Source organism: Phyllobates terribilis, unplaced genomic scaffold, assembly GCF_046119375.1.
Source record: "Phyllobates terribilis strain yellow unplaced genomic scaffold, ASM4611937v1 Scaffold_4__5_contigs__length_816908805, whole genome shotgun sequence".
In the NCBI taxonomy this organism is placed as follows: Eukaryota; Metazoa; Chordata; class Amphibia; order Anura; family Dendrobatidae; genus Phyllobates; species Phyllobates terribilis.
The window spans coordinates 376,773,095-376,794,129 of record NW_027362764.1 but is presented as its reverse complement, the minus strand read 5'-3'; the positions used below and the strand labels follow the sequence as shown (position 1 = coordinate 376,794,129).

At 41.5% G+C, this 21,035-nt stretch overlaps 1 protein-coding gene across 1 annotated transcript in view; it reads right to left on the bottom strand.

Moving 5' to 3' along the window:
• Positions 1-21,035, bottom strand: part of MOCOS (molybdenum cofactor sulfurase) — a 363,606-nt gene that overhangs the window by 201,687 nt on the left and 140,884 nt on the right. The window contains exon 5 of the mRNA XM_073678475.1: positions 2,421-2,497. Within this exon, the coding sequence (XP_073534576.1) occupies positions 2,421-2,497 (77 nt within the window). The remainder of the gene's footprint in view (positions 1-2,420; positions 2,498-21,035) is intronic.

Below are 21,035 nucleotides of genomic sequence, written 5' to 3'. Positions count from 1 at the left end.
AAATATTTAGATTTGCACCATATGCCAGAATTATATTAATGCCCCTTTCAATTGAAATTAGTTTATTAGGTCTATTTCACTTGGGCTGGGTCAGACCCCTAAGACTAACTGTAACCATATTCCAGTATATGAGCAATATCAAGCTAGAATAGTTTTGTTTTTCTTTAAAAAGGACCTTTCATCAATTTTTTCATGTTGAACACACAATGTAATAGTGAATAAAACATCTATTTTAAATATCACCACTCTGTTGCAGAGATATTAGAAATCAAAATATTTGGCACCTAATGATATATTTTTTGTTAATTCCAAGTGTGTGTCATCAGAGAATTTTCACTGGAAGCATGTATTTCTTCCCCCTGTATGATTTGTCCACAGGGGCCACGACTGCATAGCAAGAGGGAATGATGGCACGCATGTACCCTATATGGTGTGAAGGTGTTAAATCTCCTGCTGGTGACCGTTTTAAAGCCCTGATCTCAATCCTATTGAAAATATAATGGGCAAAGCTGAAAAGGCAGGTGCGATCAAGGCGACCTACAAACCTGGATCAGTTACACCAGTTTTGTCAGGAGGAATGGGCCCAAATTCCGAGCAAATATTGTGAGAATCTTGTGGAAGGATATCCCAAACGTTTGACCCAAATCATTCAGTTTAAGGGCAATGGTACGAAATACTACTGAAATGTATGTAAACTTTTAACTTTGAAGCAAGTAATAAAAATGTCTTAAAACATTCTATCTCTCTCATTATTCTGGCATTTGGCAAATATTAAAAATAATGGTAATCCTAATTAACCTAAAATGGGATAGGTTTATTCTGATTTCATGTCAGATATTGAGAAAAGCATGCATATGTGTCTTTTTATATAGTGGATGTAAACTATATGTGTATATATGGATGTATGTTTGTATGTGTATGTACAGTGGGGAAAATTAATATTTGATACACTGCCGATTTTGCAAGTTTTCCCACCAACAAAGAATGGAGAAGTCTGTAATTTTTATCATAGGTACGCTTCATCTGTGAGAGACAGAATCTAAATTCTGGTGATTTTCTGTTTTTTATTTTTAGATTCTGTCTCTCACAGGTGCATTTCAGATGGAACCCCAGGTTGAAGATTCCATATAATGAAGCAGATGGAGACACTGAGGATGCTGTCTGGCCTATGATCTGGCAGTGTCTGTCTTTTTAAGCGTGAATAAAAGTGCAGTCGGGCCACAGTTTTGTGCACTTCTTAAAGGAAGGTTACCACTGAACAGAGGCCAAATGGAGTCCAGAGTAACTCTGCTGCCTCACTTAAGTGATTGAATCCATTGGGGGTTTCAAGTAAATCACGTCATTCGGAGATTTAGATGGAAACTCTGATGTAAGTGCTCAGTTTAGAACGTAGGATAAATGTGATCCAAAATATTATGTAAAATGTTCCCAATAAAAGCTTCAACTTAATCCACAAAAAAAAAATCCACTCAGGTCCGTCATCTGTTAACGGAAATATAGGCGGCTTCCACGTTACTTGTAATACAAAGGCTCGGAAAAAAGTGAAATAGCTTCTTCCAAAAGAAATTCAGCGAATTCAGTGTTCCCAAATCCAAATGCCCCCTCCCTTCTGAGTCCCAGTGTGTCTAAACCCCATTTAGCATCAACATGGTTGGCATTTCTATAGTGATGAGAGCCCACCTAATTTACAGGTGCATGTCTCCAGAAGCACGAGCTGGAGATAATGTACTGGGCACTACAATGCACTGGGCACTGCAATGTACGGGCACTACAATGTACGGGCACTACAATGAAAGATTTGCAATTTTCACTCAGCAACATCCACTGCTCCTTGTTTCTGGAAAACACTCATGGAGTCAAATTGTCACTAAACTTATAGTGGTAAAAATGTAATTATTTTTTCTTTACCGCCCAATGGTATAAAATTCTGTGAGGCACATGCAGTGTCCACATGCTCACTGCACTCCTAAATGAATTCACTGGGCCATGCGCCCAAACAGTTATTTTCCACCACATATGGAGTATTTACCTTCTCACATGCCAAAACTTAAAGATAACCAGTCAGTAGTTTCAAGGCTAGGAAAATCATGAGATTCCCAGTCTGATGCATACATTCTGGAGACAATGAGATGTCAATGTAGCACTTAGGGAGGGGGGCATTAAACACAGAATCAGGAGGATCTTTGTTCTTGCCATGATCCAGCTTATCCTTATTGCACTTCTAGCCTAATTTGCATATAGTATTGATTTTCTTTGCAATGGAACATTGCTTTGGGGCAAGGAAGGTATGCAGGAGCTTGTCCATTAATGTCCCACAGAGCTACTGTATATCTTTATTCTAACCCTAAAGTTCCATTTCAACTAATATATTTGAATCGTTTCACTGCTTTTATGGTAATATAGTTAATTTTTGTACCTACCAGTAAGCTTCTGCAAAGTATCAAATCCGTGCTTAAGTGCAATAATATCCAAGAATGAAACAGTTCCATCTTCGAATCTGAAAGAAAATATAATAAAGGTAAACTCTTTTAAACTCAAACTCTTATTAAGCAATTACAAAATGACAAAGAATTGTACATTTAGGAAAGTTTTACTGATTCAAGATAGAGAAAAAAATAAAACCCTTGGAAAGTAGCATTATGGTCACAGAAAATAAAAATCCTTCCTGACTCCAGATATCAAAACAAAATGCCTGGACCAATTTCTCATATTTTTGCTGAAGAAAGGGAAACAATTTTATGTGAGTAGCTGGATAATGAGCAGAATGGAAAAGTGAGTATTTTATTTACAATTGTGTTTTTTAAATATTTTATCTAGTCTTATTTGTGGCAGGGAATAACTTAAGATATGTCTGACGAGACAGCCCCTTTATAAAACAAATTTCAAGTCTTCCAAGCACGTCTTAATATAAAATGTGCAAGTTAGTTCAAAATCATATTTTTTAATACAGTATATCTATAGAGATGAAAATTTAAGAAAAAATCAACGATGCAAGTGCTTTAGAACATATCATAAGAATCTAAGTATTGATTCTTTGATATGGTATTCGCCTGTATGGCATTTGTAAATTATTGCCATTGGTTTGAAGTTTGTATTATAAAGGCAGAGAAAAAACTTATTATTCAAGTTTCTTATTTTAAATACTCTTCACTTTAAAGGCATAATCTTTGGACATGGGTCAATTATCTGTAAAAGCCTTTCATTTTCAGCAAAATACTAACTTTCTACAGCATGTTCATCTCTTAGTTCTTAGAAAAAGATTGACTTTATGTCAAGCTGAATTTATTCAGAACTGGATATATTTCAGCATGAATTAAAATCTTTACTAAAGTAACTTGATTTCTTACTGAGTTACCTAAATCTTCAATCCAAATAAGTGTATAATATGTGCCAAGCCTTTCAGAGATTAGACTTTCAATTAGAAAACTTTTCAAATATACTCGTCTACTTTCATGTCAGTAAATCTTTTTCAAATATATTCCCCATTTCATTTAGTAAAGAAAGAAGTAATTAAATGTAATGCTTTGTGAATGTATACTCTGATATTGTACATCACAGGTGGTCACTAATAATGGCATCTTTTCAAATATATTTTATTTTAATATGCAGGGAGCTGATATCTCGGTATAAGAACGTAAACAGTTATAGTTAGCAACACTCCTTACAATGTCACATATATTTTTGGGCAGCCATTACACTGCATGTTATGATAACTGACAGTTATAGGATCTTAGTAAGGAAAAAGAGTAGAAAGCAAGAACCTAATGCCTATTCTGTAACACATCTTCGTACAATTTGAATAATACTATGGATTAGCAAATTAGGTGTCCATTTTTCTTTTCCTTTTTGATTTGTTTTCATAAATTAAATTAAGGGCAGCACGGTGGCGCAGTGGTTAGCACCGCAGCCTTGCAGCCCTGGGGTCCTGGGTACAAATCCCACCAAGGACATCACAAGGAGTTTGTATGTTCTCCCCGTGTTTGTGTGGGTTTCCTCTGGGTTCTCCGGTTTCCTCCCACACTCCAAAGACATACTGATAGGGAATGTAGATTGTAAGCCCCTATGGGGACAGTGGTGATATTGTCTGTAAAGCGCTGTGGAATTAATGGTGTTATATAAGTGGGTAAAATAAATAAATAAATACATTTCTACATATCTGTTTCACCCCCACTACTGGTTGCTCATAACAAAGTTAATGGAGTTCACATCCTTACGTCTCCAGGCACCATCCTATGAATAATTTTACTCTGCAAACAAACTTTTCCTTCCACTAAAAGGGGTTGCCGGAGACTGAATAATTAATCAGCTATCAGTAGCATATATAGAGAAAAAAAGTGGCACATCCTAGGAATAAAATAACAGAAGCACCCCCTGAACGGTGACATAAAACCCCAGAAGGGAGGGGGAGCACCCCTTCCAGCTTCATAATGGATGGCAAAGCAGCGCAATGGATGTCAGCTTTATAGTTTATGAAGGTATACTTTTTATCTCCCCGGACTAGCCCTTTGAAATATCAAACAGCATGAACTGCTGTGAGAAATCTGATCCATTTTCAGGCTGTGTGCCCACGATGCGTTTTTCAAGCGTTTTTGCTGCGGAATTTCCCGCAGCGTAAACGCTTGGGAAACGCTTGGTAAACCTTCCCCCATGGTCCCCTATGCAATTCCGCACTTTCAATGCCCATGCTGCAGATTTTTACGCAGCGTTTATGCTGCGCTCAAAAATCCGCAGCATGTCCATTAAGCCTGTGCTAGCATTTCTTCTGCGGTGTTGCTATCAATGTGGCAAGAGTGGGAGAAGAGGGTTGCATTGACAATCCAACACAATGGGCAGCACTTTGAACACATCTTATAAGTGGTCATAAACTTGTAAAAAACTCATGAAAGAACAAAGTTACGTTAAAACCAAGCACACCATTGTTTTTCTTATGAAATTCTCAATAAGTTTGATGAGTCACATGACCCTCTTCCCATTGAAAAAATAAAGTTGGATCCGAAATGGCCAACTTCAAAATGGCCACCATGGTCACCACCCATCTGGAAAAGTTTTCCCCCTCCCATATACTAATGTGCCACATATATATAAATTTCATTGGAAATATTTTTGTACCCTTCTCAAAACTGATAAGTTTAAACAATGAAATTTCTTTGCTGTGTTGTAAGATGTTTATGGACTATGCCTTTTACTGTAAAATGTAACTAAGAAAATGTAAGGAAAATCCTACTACAACAGCCAATCTTTATATGGGGTTAATCAGAGTCACTTTAAATAAAGGCAGCTCTTTACTGGCTATTATTTAGCCAGTATTTAGCCAGTTTAAATGTGATTGGTGAATTCTGAAAACAACCACATCCCCAATTATAAGAAGGTGTTCACAGTTATACATCCACATTACTTTAGTTTTGTTATTTTAATTTTGCTCATCTAAATGATGTTTATTTCTCAATGGATTTGTTTGAGTTAAATTAAATGATACTTCTTGGTATGTTTTTGTCATGTAAAAAAATATAAAAAGTAGAATATTTTCAGGACTTTTTCCACCTTTTAATATCATCACTGTACAATTCAATGGGAAGAGAAACTGAATTCTTTTTGGGTGTTAAACAAAAAAAGAACTTAGAAAATGGGGTTGCTTAAATATGCACACTCTTAACTAATACTAAATATCCTTTGAACTTATGACAGCATTCAATCTTTTTGGGTAGGTGTCTTTGTGCTTTGTGCATCAAAAACCGGCAATCTTTGCCCACTCTTCCTTGTAGTAGTGCTCAAAATCTGTCAAATTGCGAGAGCATCTCCTGTGTGTAGCCCTCTTCGGGTCAATCCACAGACTTTCAATTGAATTCAGGTTTGGGCTCTAACTAAGCCATTCCAAAACTTTGATCTTCTTCTGGCGCAGCCATTCTTTTGTTGATTTGCAGGTATGCTTAGGGTTGTCATGCTGAGAGGTGACATTCTTCGTTATCTTCAGCTTTATAGCAGAGACCTAATGGTTCTGATACAAAATTGACTGATATTTTGAACTGTTCATAATTCCCTCCACCTTGACTTAAGCCCCAGTTCCTGCAGTCAAAAACAGTACAAAGAATAATGCTGCCTCCACCATGCTTCACTGTGAATATAGTGTTCTTTTTGTGATGCACAGTGTTAATTTTGTGCCAAACATGCCTTACAAATTATGGCCATCCTTGGTCTCATCAGATCATAACATATTTTCTAACATGCTTTTGATAGACTTCATGTAGGTTTTGGCAAAACATAGCTGGGCTTGGATGTTTTTCTTTGTAAGAAAGGGCAATTGTTTTATCACCATACCCCATAGGCCAGGCATAGGAAAAATACGGGAGAATGTTGTCAAATGAAGTACACAATCTGTACTTGCCAGAAACTCCTGCAGCTCCTATAATATTGCACTTGAGTTTAAATATGATTGGCTAATTCAGAACACAACCAGTTCCTGAATTTTAAGAGGTTGCTTACACTTATGCTACCACATTATTTTGGTTTTATTTTCATTTATCTCCCTTAAAATTATTTCAGTTTGTTTTTTCAATGGATTTATAAAGATTATTGGCGACAATAAAGGTGGACAAAGTTCTGAAATGATTTTTCCTTGTATGATTTTTTTTACATGACAAAAGCCTGGAATTTCAACAAAAGTGTGTAGACTTTTTTTTGTATCTACTGTAGATTGTTTTCTATTATACTACTGTTGAACAAGCATAACACTTTTTGTGTCACTGCATTTAACCTTTTTTCTTGCCAAGGATGTATCTTATTCGACCATACAATAAGGCACATCAGGTGTCTAAGGACGAGTGACATACATCATCACTAGTAATGATCCGATCGAAGACTAGATTGCAGATAGAGGACTTATGTTGTGTTTAGATGGTGCAATTGCAGCTGTTAAATGGCCTCATATTAGCTACATGCAAGCTTACAGGTGGATGTTTAATAGCCTGCTTAGACTGGCTGATCATATTTCTGTATGCACAATCAGATCTTTTATATGACTTGATGATTTATGACTGTTAATTGCACACAGAGAAAATGAAATCTGGCACTCTTGTACGTAGAAACTGATTGTTTATTCAAGTAAAGCAATCCAAATAGTAAAGTTTTGGTTATTAACATCGAACTTCAGATAGATTGCTTGAGAATGTGAGTACCAAAAGACAGCAGCACAGTGGAAGCAGGATTTTGGAAAATCCATGTGAAGTGCGCACATAGAAAATCATGTTATTGATAGCACATCAGTTGTTCAAATGGGATCATGTACTGCCAATAAAGATAATTTTTAAGCCTTTTTAATAACCATGTACTCAATGATTGAGAGTCTTTTCTTATGTGTTGGGTGTTTGCTGACCTGCATGGATTTTTTCATAAATTACATTTCCCATCAATCCAGGGGACAGATGATATATGATCCAAGAAAGAATGGTCCAGCTCAACAAACGTGAAAATCTTCAATGCTTTTTTTTCAGATGCTCAAAAAGAAGTGTAGCAAAATCCAGAAAACATCTGTACCACTGACACACTTCTGGTGCATGACACCATTTGTAAGTGCACTTAACACACCAGAAAGGAGTTGCTGGTACAAACATTTTTTTTGGATCATTTGGAGTTGTGTCAGGACAATGGTGTGGTCTCATATCCTAAAGTGTATCTTCTAAATGTCAGTAACCTAAAATTTTACTGTGTTGGACAGATGATAAATGTCTGACAGCTGGGGAACCCTTCACTGCTACCATCAAATACTAAAACTGGGGTCAAGATCCCTCTTCCTTTTTCAGTGCATTGAGATTGAATGAAACATGGTGGCGCTTGACCACTGCTGCACTATGCATGTCTTTAAGAATGAAGAAGACAGCTTCGCAGGGAGCACATTCGCAATGCTATGGCTGTTCCATATATAATATATATAGTAGATAGATAGATAGATAGATAGATAGATAGATAGACAGATAGATAGATAGATAGATAGATAGATAGATAGATAGATAGACAGATAGATAGATAGAGTAGCTGATGGATGGATTTTCTGTACTGCTTTTTAATGATCAGAAAATAAACCATAAAAGAATTTCACTTATTTGTTGAGTTGGATCTTTATTTCTTTAGTTGGAGTTGTATCAAATTGTATTAAATTGTACACTCTAATTTTCGGAGAGCTAGCTATTTTTTGTTTAAACTATGTTTGATAGATGATAAATGTCTGATTGTACCAATTATAAACATATAACGGGGTGTATCTTTCAATTTTACGTATTTCATGACAATATCAGTTTGATCTGATATCATGTAATGGAGAAACAGAATATATTTGGAGGAACTATAAATTGAAACAGAAAATATGAGAATTTTGAAGCTTTAATCTGCAAGATATATTTAGCAACCTCCTAATTTGCCTTAAGCGAAGGGACTACAGATGGAAATTTATTGCAGGATTGTGAACCTAAAGCTATAATTATTGGTTTCCCTAAAGCATAATAGGAAAAAATACAAGTTTAGATTAATCTTGGAACATTTTTGGCAACAATCTGCAATTCAAAAATACTTACTGAAGCCAATAAGAAGGTTATATATAGCAGAATACAATTTGTAATTCACTACATTCATACAAAGGTAAACGTTAGCAAAAAAAATCTAAATATGCTACGTGTTTAAATTTATGACAACTAAAGTGTTTAATAAAACAAGATCCATGTATAATAATAAGCTAAACTCTATCAAATCCTGAATAATGTTATTTTCAGACAACCTCTGTTTTTGATCTTTGATTTCTGATTTATTAGGGAAGAAAAAAGCTAATATGTTTATAGATGAGTGATTGTAAATCATTTAATAGATTGGACTTCTATAGAAGTGAAGATACCATATACAGTATTTCTATACTTTTTATATTTTTCCTTTTATTTTACGTATTTATTTGTTCCTTTAGGTGGACTTGAACCTTATGTATTGCTGTACATTGCAAAAATCACACTATACTTCGAAGCCGAGCTATAGCCTGAGTTTCAGTGGAGTCCTGTGATAGCGAGCGTGGCTGTGAGACACAGATTCTGACTCTGACATACAGCCATTATCTGCCGAGTATAGCTGGCTCAATCTGTGAGTCTGCTCCATACACCCACTCCCGACTTGCGCTGTACATGTACGGCGATTCTCGAGAAGGGGCTAAAAGGGGTATTCCAGCTGGATAAAAAGTGATTTATAAAAGTTACACTGTCAGCGTCAGTGATATCACTGTGTGCATTACCCCACTGTGGTATATACTACTCATCAATTTTAGCTTTATCATTTTGTAACATCAATATGTGCTATCTTCCTGTACTGTGACATCATTCTATATTTTATTTCTCTGCAGTTACCTCAATATATTTTACTATGTGACATTACTGTGTGTATTTTTCTTGTAAGGAGTCATCACAATGTCCATTACCCCTAAACATTAATAACATATATGACAGATATGTGACCAAAATGATTATATTTTTATGTCATTAAAGGGAACCTGTCACAAGAAAAAATGCTATTAACTTGCAGATATGGGGTTAATCTGCAGGTTAATAGCATTCGGCACCTGCCCGGCACCAGCACTTAAACTTAATTCCTCCCGGTGGCGTTCAGGTTTTAGTGACGGCTGTGGCGCCGGCATGGATTCAGTCACTGCTCACTGCATAGTGCGTCTGTAACCGTGCCCCCTGTACTGACTGACAGCAGCTCAGCATTAGGGCTGTCTGTCAGTAAAGGCCGAGGGCGCGGTTCTAAAAATAATAAAGTTAGTCAGCAGGGGTCTAAGCGCCAGTGCTGGGCAGGTTCAGAACGCTATTAACCTGCAGATTAACCCCGTATGTGCAGGTAAATAGCATTTTTTTTATGTAGACACCTGCTACTTAAGGTGACTATAGTAAAACTTTCCCTTAGGGTCCATTAATTCTTGTCACACTAGGTTCACACTTTTACTGTCAAGGGTGTGTCAGGTATGACAGACAGTTGCTCTGGAGCCAGCTGTAGAAGGTCACTGCAATTGGCATTGCAGATGCCTTTTTGATTCCCTCATCTCTGTAGTAAGTTATATCCTTCTTCCTTTAGGACCCAGCAGTGACCTCCACCTTCTGCTGCTGATTGACACACCCTTGCTGGGTAGTTAAATAGTCTCAGTTTCTCCACAGAGTCGCCGGTGATAGTTCTATGTACCTCTGTGTAGGCTTGGAGCACTAGAAGTCGGCTAGTTGCTTCTCTGGTGCCCTTGGAGGACAATTGGCATTATTTCTCTAGTGTCTGCTCAAGCTAAGTGTATCCCCTTTGATTGTCTACCTTGCTGTCTTTAGTTTGTAGTGGGGCTTGACTAGTGCTCACAATGTCCTCTCCCTATGTAGGGCCTAGCTCTAGGGACATTCAGGGCTTATGTTCCTGCTCGGCGATAGGTATGGAACCTATAGGTTAGGCAAGGCGATATTAGATCTGCCTAGGGGTCTCCACTCCCCCTATTCCGAGTGTTTTGGCTTCCTCCCCCTCTTCCCTTCGTGTTGCACTAAGTCTTTCCCTCACCTTGCATGACATTTACAATGCAATTTGCTGAGCACTATGTCGGAATTTCTCTCAAAGTCCCGGAAAGTCAGCAGAAATCCAAACAGAGTCCTAACGCAGCCATTCAGTTGAATGATTCAGATGGAAACTCTGGAGAGTGTATGTCCTTTGTCCTGAAAGTATTCATCTTTTTTTCCAACAAGCACAAAAATGTGGTTAGCCTCCTTTTTGTGCATGTCAGAAAAAGATGAATACTGCCATGACTTAGGCCAGACAGTGACCACAGTCGGCTCCATGCTATTGAATGGCTCAGTCAGGGCTCTTTAGGGGTTTCAATAGTTTTGGAAGGCATTGGGAGTTTTTTGGGGTTTCCAAATGGGAACTCTAGACATAGTGATCAACATAGAGCACTGTATAAGTGTGAACATAGCATTATGCATTTTCCAGTTATGCTATTCTCTTAAATATGAGTTTTGGCAAAGCAGAAAAAAATAATAAATATGCTTAGTGAATATGAAAGGCTATATCAGTAAGAAGACACAGAAGGCTATTTATACATTTCTTAAAGATGTTTTTATTGAGTAGTTACAACAAACACTATAAGAAAGATAAGTGATAAGATTATACTCTACAGAGACTTGAGTGTCTTTTCTCTGTCAAGTATTGAAACAGATCAACTGCTAAGCTTCTCTTTGAAGTACTAGGGCTGTCTATTACATACTGTAGCTGATAAAGTTGATTCTTCTTATAAATAAAACAGACAAGGGAAAAAGTAGAACACAGTTTTATTTATATGTTATTTGCATGCCTGGAAAATGCATGCCACACACTTCCACAATATGGTTCTAATTGCCCCCCTCCACCCCCCCAAAAAAAATGGACGGGGTCACAGAAGAGTATATCTCACAACTTTCCAGCCTTTACATAGTAATTTTCCTCCTGCTGAAGTCCTATCCTAGATTCTTCTTTCACTGCCCCCATAAAGTATGATGCCAAAAAAGTGCCCCCCAAACACTGGATGATACCCCCATGGTGAATTCCTCGACATTAGACTCCACATGTACAGTATAATGACCCTACTATACCACACCTCAACTCACAAGGCAAAATATAATGACCCCAACACAGTATGATCCCCCATCTGTGACCCCCACACAGCCCTCCATGCAGTATTATGGGCCTACTAACAGTATAATGGTCCACAATAGCCCTCCAAACAGTATAATGGCTCCCACACAGCCCTCCACACAGTATGATGGACCCCACACAAATCTACACATGGCTCCATGGGCCCCTTATAGTTCTCCATATATTATAATGCGCCCCCCATAAGCCTCCATATAGAGTAGTAATGCACCCTCTATGGTCCTCCATAGAATATAATGCACTTCCCATGGTCTTCCATAGTATATAATGAACTCCTCATTGTCTTCCATAGTATATAATGCACTCCCCATGGTCTTCCAGAGTATATAATGCACTCCCCATGGTCTTCCATAGAATATAATGCACTCGCCATGGTTCTCCATACAATATAATGCACACCCATGGTCTTCCATACAATATAATGCACCCCCCAATGGTCCTTAATACAATATAATGCGCTCTCCAATGGTCCTCCATACAATATAATGCACCCTTCTATGGTCATCTATACAATATAATGCACCGCCCATGGCCCTCCATACTATATAAGGCACCCTCCCTCATGGTCCACCATAAAATATAATTGTTAGAACCCTCCTGTTAGTTTTTTTCTATTTTGTGGTCACGTGACCTGCTGCCTATTTATTCCAGCTCCGCCCTTCTGGCTTTGCTGGACTTTAGTGTTGCTTTGACTCTTAATCTAGCCAGGTGCTTTGTACCTATCTCTATAGTTTGCTTGGTCCTTGGACCTCTAAGTATTTTTGTCTGTTTGTCTTTTTGCTCCGCTACAACTTCTGCTAGGAGGTGTCCAATTTTGTCCCAGTCCTTAGCACTTTTAGAGACCCCTCCCTTATATCTATAGGTCTGCGTTCAGACTAGCTGAGGATGAAGGCGGGTCTGTTCACAAGGAACAGGTTGCCCGCTGCATTGTAGGGAATCAGCTTAGTCCTATTGTAGGGACAGTTTTCCTATCTTTCCTTAGTTTTTGTAGCAGATCATAACAGTAAGTCCAGCCCAAAATAAAAATAAAAAAAATCCTAAGGAAAGAGATCCGGAGGTCAGCATGGTGTCTGTTCAGGAATTGGCTCAACGCCTGCAGGGATTGTCTCTTGAGGTGGCCGAGCTCCAGCAACACGTGAGTGGCTGTCCTGGAGAGCATTTTGTCGAACCGAAGGTAGGATTGCCTGATTTTTATTATGGTAAACAACAAGATTTTTTTTCCTTTAAAAATGCTTGTTTATTATATTTTCGTTTGAGACCCAGGTCCTCTGGGAATGAATCACAGCGCATTGGGTTTATCATGTCACTTTTGCGCAAGGAACCACAGGGATACTCTATTATGGCTACCAGTCACTTATCAAAAATTAATAAATACAATACACAACTCTCTTCGTTTTGCCCGATGCTCTGGTCTCCTATGGTGTGAAGTGCCGCACATTTCAAAACAGTGGGCGCGCTGTAATAACTTAATCACACCCGCTGCTCTAACACATCAGACGCCGAGGTAGAATGATGGGGGTGAAAGCATCTGCTGACACTCCCTCCCCCATCATCATTACTTACGCTGATGGCCGGAGGGGATGCCCGGTGTGGGCAGAGTGCGGGCTCTGATGGAGGGAGGGGGGGCCCAGTGCAGGGCTGACACCGGGAACCCCAGCTCACGGGTCCCACAACAGTTGTGTGGCCTGCCACTGGCTCTGTTCTCCTACACATACACATTGCAGAGCACAGGGGTACCCCAAACTCAATAATACAGAGAATAGCTAATCTACACAGTTCTTGTGGACTGATCTCATTACTTTATAACATTCTCTTAGACATTATATTGACAAACCAGCCGATGCGATCAAAAGAGAAATGGGAGAGTGTAATGGGACTCATAGAGGAAAATCACTGGTCAGATACAGTATACTGGAAAGAGTTCCACAGCTGTCTTTAGGTGAATCCCATAGACTGTACCATATATATGTGATACACCAGGTATACAGGACACCTCAATTCTTATTTAACATAGGATTTCGTTCAAGTCTCCACTGTCCTAGATGCAAAACTAACATAGCAGATATGCTTCATAAGATGTGGAACTGTCCTAACCTGGTTTACTTTTGGACGAGTGTTGTAGCAATGATTAACAGGGTTTTTCAATTGACGTAGAGCTTTGACCATTAGTATGTAGACTGGAATATGTTGAATATCTGACTATTGATGAGTACGGCAAAATTGCGGTGGCACGTATGTTATATATGGCAAGAAAATTGATACCCAAAAATGGATAGCAGATCAGGAGCCTATGATATCAGAATTTATTGATAAAGTTAACTGGCTAGTATATTTGAAAAAAGCTTTATACCTAAAAAGAGATGCTATCTCTAAATTTGACAAGATATGGGGTCTATGGATTGATGGTTCTGGTTTGCCATCTAGAGAACTGAGGAGATTTCGCCTTGGCTTGCTTTGAGTTACGTTTATATGATGCCTCAAATTAAACTTCTTTGAAAATTAATAAAAATGTTATTAGTACTTCACCAAGTTATATGTAATTGGATTGACTATTGTTACTATGTTCAAATATTTGTTCATCTAATTATGCTGGTTTTGCAGAGCCAAGATGTAAAAATAACTCATGTTTAATGCTTCTTAAGGTTGGGGGGTGGAGAACAGTGTTTCTCCAATGTTTGTCTGGCTATTTTTTTTTTTATTTTTACCTTTGTGAAAATCTTTATAAACATCAATAAAAACATTTGATTTAAAAAAAACTAGCCATTAGGTAAAGATAACTGTCTTTGAGGGGCCGAGCACCCTTATTACAGTAGCTGTGATGCTGAGCTACCACTCACGGGCAGGGTAGTCATGAGCTCTGAGGTCAAATACCAGGAGGGCTCATAGTACATAAGGGTGAGACAATAGAGTGGTTAGATAACAGTCCGGGGTCAAATGCCAGGGGGGTACATCAAGACACGGGAGCACAAAAAAACAGTCAGAGGCCAAGTCCAGGGTCAGACACCTGAAGTCCCAGAGCAAAAAAAGCAGAAGGGATAATCAACACAAATAGCCACAACAAATCCGAGGTTCAGCAACAAGATCAAAAAGTTAGACACACAGAACGCAAACACAACTTACTAAGCTAATCTACAACTGACAATGTCCAGAACACTCCTAGATCCCTATCACTCTAGATCAGCTATCACTCACAGCATCCCCACACCACAATCAGTGATGAAACCATGACAGTGAAGATTCATACTCTGGTGTTTTTCAACCAGATTTTGAATTGATGGAGACAGGTTCGCCACATGATCATCAAGCGTGTTCTGGCCATAACCCAGGCCATATGGATGGACCACAGAATTCATGGGAAGCGGGATGCATTGTATTCTTTCACGGAGCAGGTCCGTTTACTCGTGGTAGAGGCTATGGAGGTTGGAGCTGCCAGCTTTCGGCAAGTTAGGCAGTGCAATGTCTTGTATTCTTCCCCGATGCAGGCACGTTTACTCGCAGTAGAGCCAATGGAGGCTGGAGCTGCCAGTTTTTGTGTAGTGGAGAAGAATCAGAGTCAGGTTCTTGGACTCTGTTTCTACTGTGGTCTTGCAGTACATTTTTTAAAGGGCTGTTCAACTCGCCCTCAAGCAAGTAAGCCATCAGAAAAATGTCTAAGTCTCAGTGATAGTCGAGGAGGTCACCCAGAATTCGAGATACCCATTTTCTCCTTAACAAAGTATTGCTCAAAAAGGTCAAGTCCGGGATCAGACACCTGAGAGTGTCAAAAGCAGAAGGGATAATCCATATGAATAGACAAATCCAAGGTCCAGCAACAAGATCAAAAAGTCAGACACAGAGCAAGCAAACACACATTACTAAGCTAAGCTACAACTGACAATGTGCTGCTCACAGCAAGCCAGCTAATACACTTGCAAATCATTGTGGAAGGGAGGCACCTGGAGAAATGTCTGCATGCTAGACCAGAATGAGCAGCAGGTCTGTCAATCAAAATGCTGACAGCTCAGCATGCCCCAGGATCAAATTGGATGACTGGACTGTCACTCACAAACCCAACAGTCCAGCACATCACAGATCCCATAAGGCAGATGAGCTGTCACTCTGTAAAAGGAAGTGTCCCAGGTTATACTTATATATAATGCCCCCACGTCGCCCCTTTTTTCCTTCATATGAATGTCCCCCATATAATTATGTCCCCGTGCATATGCCCCTGATATAATATGCCCAGGACAAGAAAGTCTGGGCATATCAAAAGAGGTGGACATCTGTCCATCTTATTGTCTGTGGCTATATGCTGACATGGTTAATTACCATGTCAGTAGATAGTCACCACACTGCTAGGACAAAAAGGATCAATGAGATCCTTTGTCCTAGAGCAGACACTGCCTGCAGGGGTCTGAGCACCAGCACTGATATAATCATATCAGTGTGGGTGATCTGCAACTCAAAGTGCCCTGCCGAGAGGACATGTGCAGATGCCTGCAGGGATGCGTGTGCCCACAGATGTGCTGGGCTCTCGCACCCTGCATGCACACCTTCAGGAGGCAGATGGGGGCATGGCCAAATGGGAGCAGGGAGCATGGCCTAACGGGAGCGTGCCCCGCCGGATTTAAATATCCAGCAGCGGCAGCGCTCGCTCTCTTCTTTTGCTGCCACCTGCCCACTGTTCTTGCTCCCCTCTGTGTCCCCTCTCCTGCCCCACGTGTCCTGTCTGCCCCTCTGTGTCCTCCTGCTAGTTAGCCCAGCTTCCCTGCCTGCCCAGTCACTGTTCCTCCCTCTCCAGCCTCACATGTCTCCTGCAACTCCTGAGCTGCTCCATATACTGTCCCTCTGCCCTCTCCTCTGCAGACCTACCAGCAGCATCTGTGTGCAGCAGCCAGCAGCTGACCCCTCACAGCATCACACTCTGCTGCTCTGCTTCTGCTCCCCTTCATCTCCCTACCTCTCAGCCTCCAGCCTTATCTGTCCCATCCTCCTCTGCTCCCTTGTGCTCCATAAGAACTACAGCAGCCCCACTGTTAACCCTTTGAGTCCCCTTTTCTGTCTCTCCTGATTCAGCAGCACAGCTGCAGCCAAGGCATCCTCAAGTGGCTAAGTATCACTGCTTGTAACTAGTGTTGAGCCACCCCCGTAGTGTTCGAGTTCGGTTCGGTTCGTCGAACACCCGTGTGTTCGCCGAACTGTTCGTCGAACTGTTCGTCGAACACCTTCGAACACCGTTAAAACCAATGGCAGGCAAACAAAAACACATAGAAACACATAGAAAACACCTTCAAAGGTGTCCAAAAGCTGACAAACTGCTCAGAAGACAAAACTAACACATGGAAAAGTGACAAGTACATATAGTCATGAGAAAAGAAAAGAGGTGGAGGAGTAAAAGGAGGGGGAGACACAGATATAGGCATGTCATGCCCTTCTAAAATCCAAAAAGTGAGAAGCCGACACGTTCATTCCGCTCCTGCCCGTGCCACCTCCGTGTCGCCGGGTTTGTGCCAGAGCCGCGGTGAACCCTGACGGCCAGCCCCCCTCTCCCAATACTGGTGCCTGTCCGCTGGTGGGTCGAGCGAGCCCCCCTGTGGTGGAGGCAGCTCTAAGTTTTTTAATTTAAATTGTCTCTCTAATTTGAATGAATACACTTTAAATCCATTTACAAGGATCTATTGGAGGGCAAGTCTCATGCCAGCAGCCGCGTAATTCCAGCTCCAGTAGCGTCCACTAAAGCTGCTGCAGTTAAAAAGCTTTTATAAGGATCGAGCTCGGCTGTCCACCGCAAGGCATCCTACTGCCAGTCCCAGCCCCTATGCCTTGGGGTGCCTCCTGATGCTCTTCACTGAGTATCCCGTGGTCCCGAAGCATTTCCTTTGAAAAAATTAAGTGTCCAAACTACAGGTGGTGTAGCTTGCTTAACAGCCGGGATAATCCGCTGACTAGCAGACACTGCTACTAGGCACAAAGTATTTCCTGGGCTAGATGCAGTTAAAAATTTGTAAGTAGATACTCTCGTTGGATGCTGAGAAAGCATTCCATAGAGTCTCCTGGCACGCCATATATGATTCTCTTAAAAAGCTTGGGGTAGGGGTCTAGGGGACCCTTTTATAGCCAAAATCACGGCCCTGTATCACAATACGTCACCTAGGCTGAAGATAAATGGAACTGTAGCACCCTGAGGGCTCGGTTGCTACAGACGTATTGCACCTCACCCAGAGGTGTGATATCTCACTCTCAGGTAAGGATGGAGTGTGGATCAGGACCCGACACCTGCATGCATTACACCACATTGCCGTGGGGCAGGGCGACCAATATGCCCCTGAGATGGGCACGACAGTCCCTGTCCCTGGCTGGAGTGGGGGGAGGGAACACTGAGGAAGGGGAACCCTGTAGTGCAGGAGCAGGGAGGAAGCAGTTCCTGGGTGAATTGAGAAGGGAGTATAAAAGGTGGGCACCATCTTAGTTCAGTGCAGAGAAGTCTGAGCAGAAGTGGCAGGGAGCAGGGGCTCTGCATGAGCTCTGCTCCGGAGGCGGGCCTAGTAACAGAGGCCCAGGCCTGCAAGAGGGAGAAGGAAGGAAGAGGAGCGGAGAAGGCTCCAGGAACGAGGAATGAAGGGATCCCAGGGGTGCGGACGGGCGAGTCGCCACCGCACGCCCGAATCCACCTGCGTGGAGGGGTCAGGCCAAAGGGGGAGACCGGTCCCCGAACTAGTGGAGGCAGGAAACGACCCTCAGCTAGAAACCGGAGGCTCTGACATTTTATGTGGCGCAGCCCCTCGCTACACCCGCTAGGAAGGCACCACATAGGGTCAGGGAAACTGGCGCCAAGTTTACCAAGAGGAGGCCCGAGGCAGCCGGACAGAAGTGTTGGTAAGAAAGGCCAGACAAAGGACACACAAAGGGGGTCCTGTGAAGCGCTCCAAAGTTATCTGGGAGTTGTCTGAGCCCCTCACCTGGTGAGCACAGTACGACGTGGGCAGCCGTTACCTGCAGACGTGGTCTGGATAATAAGAACTGTGAGTAAAGGCCCTGAACTGCATCACTGACTCCGTGTCGTTACTGCTTCTGCCCTGCACCATCACCCCCATCCTCCGCATACACTGCCCTGAGGCTATACTCCTCCCGTGGGGAGTTATGCTACGCTCTGCTGCACCCACAACACCAGCCTCAGCGGTCTGCCCTGTAGCGGCGGTTCACTCTGACCGCAATCCACGGGTGGCGTAGTCGGACATTTAAACATCAAAACCACATAAATAGTTCCGCCACTGGTTTGACCACCCTGAGCCACGGAACCGGGTCGCCGCCACGAAGACTACAACCACCAGCATCCACCAAAAAGGGTCCGGCTCCAGGTGTCCTAAGGCCCAGGGGGTGCGTCAGAACATTTTCATCACCTTTCACAATCACCAATGGGACAAGGCAGGGATGTCCTCTGTCCCCTCTCTTATACATCCTAGTGACAGAGCACCTGCTCTCATCAATTCGCCATAACCCCAATATTAGGTGGATTGAGGTGGGAGGCACCGAGTACAAGTGCTCTCTATTTGATGATGATGTCCTAGTATATATCACTCAATCACATATATCCATCCATGCAGTTATGGCTGAAATAGATCACTTTGTTACATGGTCAAATTTTAAAATCAATGCAGCGAAGTCTGAGGCCCTCGATGTCTCCCTTCCCAAATCCATATAGGATTCCATCCAGTCCAACTTTCCCTTTGCCTGGCCCTCACAGGGTATCAAATACTTAGGAATTCCTATTCATAGAGACCTCTCCCATCTATGTTATCTTAATTTTGGGCCCTTTATTGAACAACTCCATACAGACCACGGTTGGCAAGTTAGAACTGTAAGATTCACTACGTGAACCACTGGTGTTTTGTGGAAAAGCACATGTACACTGCGTTCCAAATTATTATGCAAAAAGTGTTTAGGAGTGATAAGGGAAGAATTTGTTTGTTTGTCAGTTAAACTCATGGTGATGTGTGTCAGGGCTCTTTATATCACTGTAAGCAATTGCAGACACCTGTGCTAATTAGTTTGGCAGCTGTGTCCAATGAAAGGCAAGACTACTTAAGAAGGCTGTCTCACATTATTAAGCAGCCTACATTTTCTGCCAAAATGGGAAAGAAAAAGGATGTGTCGGCTGCTGAGAAGCAACAAATTGTGGAGTGTTTAGGTCAAGGCATGACTACAATCAACATTGTGCGATGATCAGGATGAAGTGTCTTGGCAATCAAGAAGTATGTAGCTGATTCACAGTACACACGTGTGCGTGCTGATAAGGGCAAATTGAGGACTCTTTCCTACAGGCAATTACGTCAGGTTGAAAGAGCAGCGGCAAAAAAGCCTTGTCATAGCAGCAGACAAGTTTTTGAAGCTGCTTGTGCCTCCAACGTCCCCCGAACAACAAGATGCAGGGTCCTTCAGAGGTTTGCAGCTGTGCATATGCCATCCTGTCGACCTCCTCTATCCACTTCACACAAGCAGAAACGGCTCCAGTGGGCCAAACATTACATGAAGACTGATTTCAAAACTGTTTTGTTCACGGATGAGTGCCGTGCAGCACTCGATGGTCCAGATGGATGGAGTGGAGGATGGCTGGTTGATGGACACCTCACGCAAACACGGCTACAGCGCCAACAAGGAGGAGGTGGAGTAATGTTTTGGGCTGGAATCATGGGGAGAGAGATTGTCGGCCCCTTTAGGATCCCTGAAGGCGCTAAAGATGAACTCCATAATGTATGTGGATTTTCTCAAACAGCACTTCCTGCCATGGTTCAAGAAGAAGAACTGTGTATTTCACAGCAAGATCATTTTTCTGCATGATAATGCACCATCTCATGCTGCACATAAAACATCTACATCTCTGGCTGATATGGGCAGAAAAGGGGACAAACTTATGGTGTGACCCCCATGCTCCCCTGACCTCTACCCCATTCAGAACCTTTGGAGCATCATTAAAAGGAGTGTCTATGATGGCGGGAGGCAGTTCACATCTAAGCAACAGCTCTGGGAGGGTATTCTGTCCTCATGCAAAACAATTGAAGCAGAAACCATCCAAAACCTGACAAATTCAATGGACGAGAGAGTTCAGAAGCTCCTTTCGAACAAGGGGTCCTATGTGAAAATGTAACATCACCTAGAATAAAGTTTTGAGTTGAAAACTGTTTGATTTCAGTTTCTAACAACCTGCTAATGCTTATAATTTCAAAAATGACCATTTTTTTGGTCTTTATTAAAATGAAAAGGTTGATCGAAAAGTTTGGGGGATCTAAGAGTGTGGCAACCCAGTAGTCATGATTACTTCGAATTCTGACAATATGAGGGTCATGCTGCAGGTAGTGCAGCAAGAAGGCACTTAT